General features: G+C 39.4%; 1 protein-coding gene across 2 annotated transcripts; it reads left to right on the forward strand.

Annotated features, from left to right (window-relative positions):
* Positions 1-3,139: 3,139 nt before the first annotated feature.
* LOC146620345 (uncharacterized) lies at positions 3,140-5,756 on the forward strand. 2 transcript variants are annotated; one of them, XM_085369967.1, is made up of 4 exons: positions 3,140-3,155; positions 4,073-4,099; positions 4,519-4,703; positions 5,079-5,756. In XM_085369967.1, exons 2-4 carry the CDS (start codon positions 4,081-4,083, stop codon positions 5,754-5,756), a joined length of 882 nt encoding a protein of 293 aa, XP_085226093.1. In that variant the 5' UTR covers positions 3,140-3,155; positions 4,073-4,080. The 2 variants fall into 2 exon arrangements, with proteins under 2 accessions (XP_085226093.1, XP_085226092.1); XM_085369966.1 differs by lacking the exon at positions 3,140-3,155 and having other exon boundaries at positions 4,081-4,099.
* The last annotated feature ends 246 nt before the right edge of the window (positions 5,757-6,002 follow it).

The following is a 6,002-nucleotide window of genomic DNA, read 5'->3' on the forward strand; positions in this document are numbered from 1 at the left end:
CTGAACACCTGAATAAATGAATTAACTTGAAAACTAAAAATTCCAGTTTATGGGTTGTCTCTATAGCTGCACAATGGTGCTGAAAATACCATATAAAATGAAATATGTTAATAATACATATAAATTCACAAATGATTATGTAGATCTTTGGCTTAAGGATGGAGACTGCGTGTGCGTCACTAAAATGCAACTCATTCTCTCTCTCTCTCTTTTTATTTTTTTTTAACTACTAGACATCCAATAATCTCAGTAAAGCGATTTTTCTTTCCTGCCTCAATAATCACGGCAGCCTGGGTATTGTGAAGACTAAATAACGCGCAGGGTAAAAGCAGCAAATGACCGGCTTGTCCTGCTTATGTTAATTATACAGGTTATATAGAAAAATGACTGAGTCACGTTTACACCCAAAGGAGCTGCTCAGTCACAGAAATCCATGCCATGAAGCTTCCAGAGCATTTTTTTTCCTTCTTTTTTTTTTTTTTAGATAAAACAAATAATGTTACTTATTTCTTTTACTCACTGTGCGCGCTCGGCTCTCGGTGGCCCCGCTGCGTAACCTTACGGGGTCTGCCACTTCACGGCGGAGTTGCTGTGGCTCCTGGACGCTTCCAGTTAGCAGTAACACCGCTTACAGCTGATCGCGGAATAACTAGGAGCGAACACATTTCATCAACTGACTCGTTGCAAAGGTGGGATCCTGCTACAGAACCACGCTCAACTCAGCAAGACCTTCAGAAAGACGCATTCTTCCACAAATGTCTAGAAAAGTTTGATGATGATAGAATATTTCCCAAAACAAAACAAAAAATTATTGCTAATAATAAACGAATACCAGTAATTAATGTCAGTTATAATTAAAATATAACCTGAATGTCTTACTCCGCGAGTTTGTTGGGTTTTTTCTCTTTTGTAGAATTTTACATCTGTGCTTTTACTCATCTACAAAGCTACGGAGTTTAGACTGAAACTGATCACCCTGAGGTGAGGTTAAAGGATTTTTGAATGTCTTTAGACAGGTCTGATTCTCTAGTTGTTTTCAGTACTTGTTTATAGCTGCCATAATATTTCATTGCGAAGAATTTAACATATAATATCTTTGAGACAAACAGTGGGTGTCAAGAAATGACAGCAGTCATGTTTTAAAACTATAAACCATCACATACAACGACAGTTATCAGCATAAACAGACACACTGGATTTATATAATGCATTGTGCTAAACTAGCTCTCCATTAATCCTTTGTGAATTTATAAGCTATATTCAAACCAAATTAAAATCAGTGCAGAGATACACATAAAAGTGTTGAAGTTTTTTCTTATGTAATTGTTCTTTTGTTCTTGCACATTTTGCAGCTTTTACAGCAGAATGCATGCTGTTGTATCCAGAATGATATTTGCCTTCTTTTAAATAAACAGAGCCTTCACGGAAAACCACTGGGCCCACTGTTGCCTCACAGCAGGGGGGTCCTGGGTTTGAACCCTGGCACCCTTTCTGTGTGGACCTTGCACTGACAAAAAAAATTGCTAAGTTAATGTTGACTGTCTGAACCGAATACATTCTTGTCAAAGAGATTGTTGATCTCAAGAGTTCCACTTTCTGGTTAAATAAAGGTCGATGCCTAAAAATGTACACGTTAGCTATGCTCTGTGCTTTAATGCACCTTCCATCATGGATGCTGGCTATTGAACTGCACTGATAACAAGTCAGATGTCCTTCTCCTCTTTTGCACAGAGAATTAAAGGTTGATGTTATATATATATATATATATATATATATATATATATATATATATATATACATATATATATATATATATATATATAAAAGGACTTTTATATTATGATTGATCAGATCTTATTACAGTTTTCCTCTTCTTCTCTCTTTTAAATTGTTGTTGCACTGTATGATTTTAACCTGTATTGAGAAAGAATTGTGCTAATGTAACTACTTCCACTAGAGAACCATGTGTGTTTTCTGTACACTGCAGCCTGAAGACCCAGAAATCATAGACATGGGCTGTTTATTTATTTAAAATCTTCTGCTCCAATTTTCTTTTTCTTTTTTTTAATGTTTTCCTGATATGAAATGTCAAAATTGCATAAAATTGTAATTTTTAAAAAATATTATATATATTTTTGTATAGAGAGCTCATGTTAATTTGAAAAAGTCATACTTTATTTTAGTATTCTGAAAGATTTCTGTACCCATTTTTTTAAAATGACCTCTGAGACTTATGTACCTTTAGCATAACCATACATTTAATTTTTATTCAAACTGCAATCCCGTAATTCCCCCTGTAGATTTTTCTTCCAGTATTACGTTACATCAATTATAAAGAAAGTAATAAAAGGTTGCATGTGTCTCTTGTGGAAATAAACAGAAAACCTGCAATAATGCAATAATCAATAGTCATAATCGTAGCATTAAGATTGCAGTGAATCGCTCCCCTATGCTGTAATGCACTTTTTTACTGTTTCATTTTTTAGAGGCTCTGCAATTTAAATGACTAATAAGCTGATCAGATGGCTGTTTGTGGAGCTCGCTGTAGGCATTGTTATCAAACTAAGACTCTTTTCCATTAGTTGAACAACCTGTAGGCTGATCAGCTGCTTGGCTGGCTTTAATCACGTCGTCATTGTGTGCAAACTCACTCATGGCATTTATGTTCAAAGACAGATCTGCATTTCATTCAATTTAAAAATAAAAATCGGATTTATTCCAGCTCTGCTAAAAACATTACCTCACACTGGTCATGGTGGAAGGTCCCATCACTTTGCAGTTTGATAATGGATGTGTGATGGGATTTGGATATAGGACCCACAGATAAAAAAACTAAGGGGGACTTAATGGAGCCGGTCTCACACACCGAGACATTGATTCTGCTCCAGGAACAGATAACCACTAAAACGTCGACGCCTGTATCAGATAGCTCACAGAGACTTCAAAGTTGCATTGTGTTTTAATAATGCATACTACAGATCTTGGCACTTTGCTCTCTGGCACCGCATATCTTGATTTTAGAAAAATCAATAAAATCTAGCTGCGGAAAAAGTGTCCAAACACTTAGGCAAACATTTGAGGGGGGATGCATAGTAAGTGCAGGAGGTAATATGGGATTTAGTTTAAAGACAGAAAAGAGAGTTTGACACATAAAGGTTAAAGGTCACTGCATCCAAGGCCTGGACATGTTAAACAATCTGCCCCCCTCTCCCCACCACACACACACCCACACACACACCAATTACTGAGGCTACTGTTGGACCAGGACAATTAATCAAGAAGGTCCTCTTTGTTTTTCCTCTTGTGATAACAGCTCAACTGGTGCTTTGCATATGAAGAGCAAAGCAAAGACACTGACAGACAAGCTTCAACTCAGTCCTATTTTACAATTGGACAAAAAAAAAGTGTTTGTTCTTTTTAAGATTGTTAATGTTTTGATTAATCATCAGGAGACTGTTTAAAACTAATCACATGACTCCCTGCTGCCATATTTAGATTAAAGACGAGTGGCTTCTAAAGTGGCCTCCTTTAAGTGAAAATATAACACTTTATCCTTCTGATGCACATTTCACTGAGCCACATTACTGGAATGAAACCACAGAGCACTAACACAAATAAAATATAACACTAACACAGTAAAAATATATGCAAAAACACAAACTAATACATAATAAAATATATAACTGTGTATAGATATAGAAATATGTGCACAGAAAAGTTGCTGGCTAATCTTCGCGCTCTATCTTGCTCTGTATGTTTCCTGTTTCTTGGCCAGCCATCATGTGCCGACAAAACACAAACAATCACATGCAGGTCGTATTTTAATTAACTGGTTTCGACGATCAATCAACTTAGGTGATAATGGGTACGAGGGTGGGGCCGGAGTCAAGGGGTGGGGGTACTTCGAGTTAGCCATCCAGCTGTTGTGATGTCACCGGGATCCCCTGTGGAGCCCTCAGGTGACAGCCCATAAAAGGTGACCAGAGGTAAACAGGGGACACTCAGAGACACTTCGAGGGAAAGACGAGCGACCTCCATTCTCAACTGCTGTACATCCAGAGATCCATTCTAGCTGCTGCCATGTGGAAGGACTCAAATGGTAAGAGCTGCTCTCCAGATTTGAAAACTTAGAAAAACTAAACTGTGTGTTTTCAGGTTTTTCAGCAAAAAGCACTGTTTTGCATGCTCAGTCATCCAGGTTGACAATTTTTAAAATCCCAGAAAGTTGAATCTGTTCATTGGGACGCAGCGTTTCTCATCCAAGTGATGTCTGGAGACTGAAAGAGTCACTTAGATGAGTGAAGAAACATTTGTCCTGCTGGAAACACTGCACCCGGATGAACAGTCAGCTTCCTGGGATACTGCACAGTGACTCACTCCAACAAGATCACAAGAAAGCTATTAGCTGGATTACCACATTTTACATCTTTATGTAGCTGCTAAGATAGTACAGCAAGAAAATTGGTCTTACATCCCGTCTGATCTGATGGAAAAATCTGCTTTTGCTCCTTTCCACAGATGACGCCAATCCTGTGGCCTTCGACAACGGCTCATCTCGCACTGCCAGTCGCAGGAAGAGGACCAGCTTCTCCAAAGAACACGTGGAGCTGCTGCGCGCCACCTTCGAGACTGACCCATACCCTGGAATCACCATCAGAGAGAGCCTGTCCCAGACCACAGGCCTGCCCGAGTCCCGCATCCAGGTAAATATTTGTTGATGGAGCAAGAAAGATATAAAGATGAAATAAATACAGTTTGTAAGTTTAGATTAGGTTAGGATTTCATTTTTGTTTAATAAAATAACAATAATTATGACATTATTTGACCTGCAAGCTGGTTAAAGACCCTCATGGACTTTGTACGTCTTCCGCTGTTGCTGTGCGGGGACTTGATACCGCAGTCACTGTATGTCTTTATCTGTTGAGATAACACCAGCTGTTTTTATCAGGAGCTTATTTGAGGGAAGAGACACACTGACAGCTGATAGCTTCTGCTTAAAAGAGAAAGATGATTATTAACACAGCAGAATGGAGTGCTTTAGCTGTAGCTCACGTATTTTTCCTTCATTTCCCGTCCAGGTGTGGTTTCAGAACCGAAGAGCTCGCACCCTAAAATCAAAAGGATCCAGCAAAGACCAGTGCCAGTCTCAGATCCCAGCGGACAGTTCACAGGCTCACCACCACACACAGGCCTTCGCACCTCAAATGCAGCAGGTGTTTAACAATGGACAGTTTCCTCCTGCCTTCAATGCCACCGGAGCGTATGGACAGTGTGGAGCCGCGTATGGGATTCAACCAGGAAGCTCAATGGGCAATAACCCCAGCTCAGGCCTGTGGGAATACATGCCTCAGCCAGGCTGCCAAAACTCCACTGGGGTTCCTGCATGGCATCAGCCTCCCATGGAGATGGTAAGCTACAACTCAAGCTCCAGCCAGGCCGCCTCCATGTACCCAAGTTCAGACATACATGAGCTCCTTCAAATATTCAAAGCAGACACTCCTGATTCTGGATTCTTCAACAGCAGCCAAGAGAGCAGCCCAACGGATTGTCTGGAAGTTCCGAGTTCGCAGATGGGGAGTATTCCGACTCCAGCACCTCTTGAGTACGGCAGGGATGCAGGACATCCGCCAGTGGTCCAGGATAGCTCACTGCCAGTGCTGTCATTGCAAGATATCATATGGGAGCTGAATGAGGAATGGATGGGAGGAAATGGACTGGACAACGGAGTCACTGGAGAGGAGCCCCCTTACTACTGATGGCTATGATGAGTATTTTTAATGGCTCAAGTGTTTAACGTAGGATCAATAGTTTCAAAATATTTTTTAAAAAGCCATGTTTTTGCAGTATTTACTGCACATTTTTTGATTTTTTTTTTTGATTTTCTTCAAGTTTACTTAAAAAAAAAAAATATATATATATGTAAAAAAAAAAAAAGAACTAAACAAAAATCAATAGTTATATTGCATAATAGTGTTTTCTTGGCTTCCCCTTTCCAAGAATGT

Source organism: Diplotaxodon limnothrissa, linkage group LG13, assembly GCF_057381915.1.
Source record: "Diplotaxodon limnothrissa isolate DT_005_m linkage group LG13, D_limnothrissa_male_GT1.1, whole genome shotgun sequence".
NCBI classification, from domain to species: domain Eukaryota; kingdom Metazoa; phylum Chordata; class Actinopteri; order Cichliformes; family Cichlidae; genus Diplotaxodon; species Diplotaxodon limnothrissa.

What these genes read in the sequence shown, in the direction of transcription:
- LOC146620345 (XM_085369967.1), top strand. An exon ending in TGCCCGAGTCCCGCATCCAG is followed by an intron (nt 4,704 to 5,078) that starts GTAAATATTTGT and finishes TTTCCCGTCCAG; the next exon opens with GTGTGGTTTCAGAACCGAAG.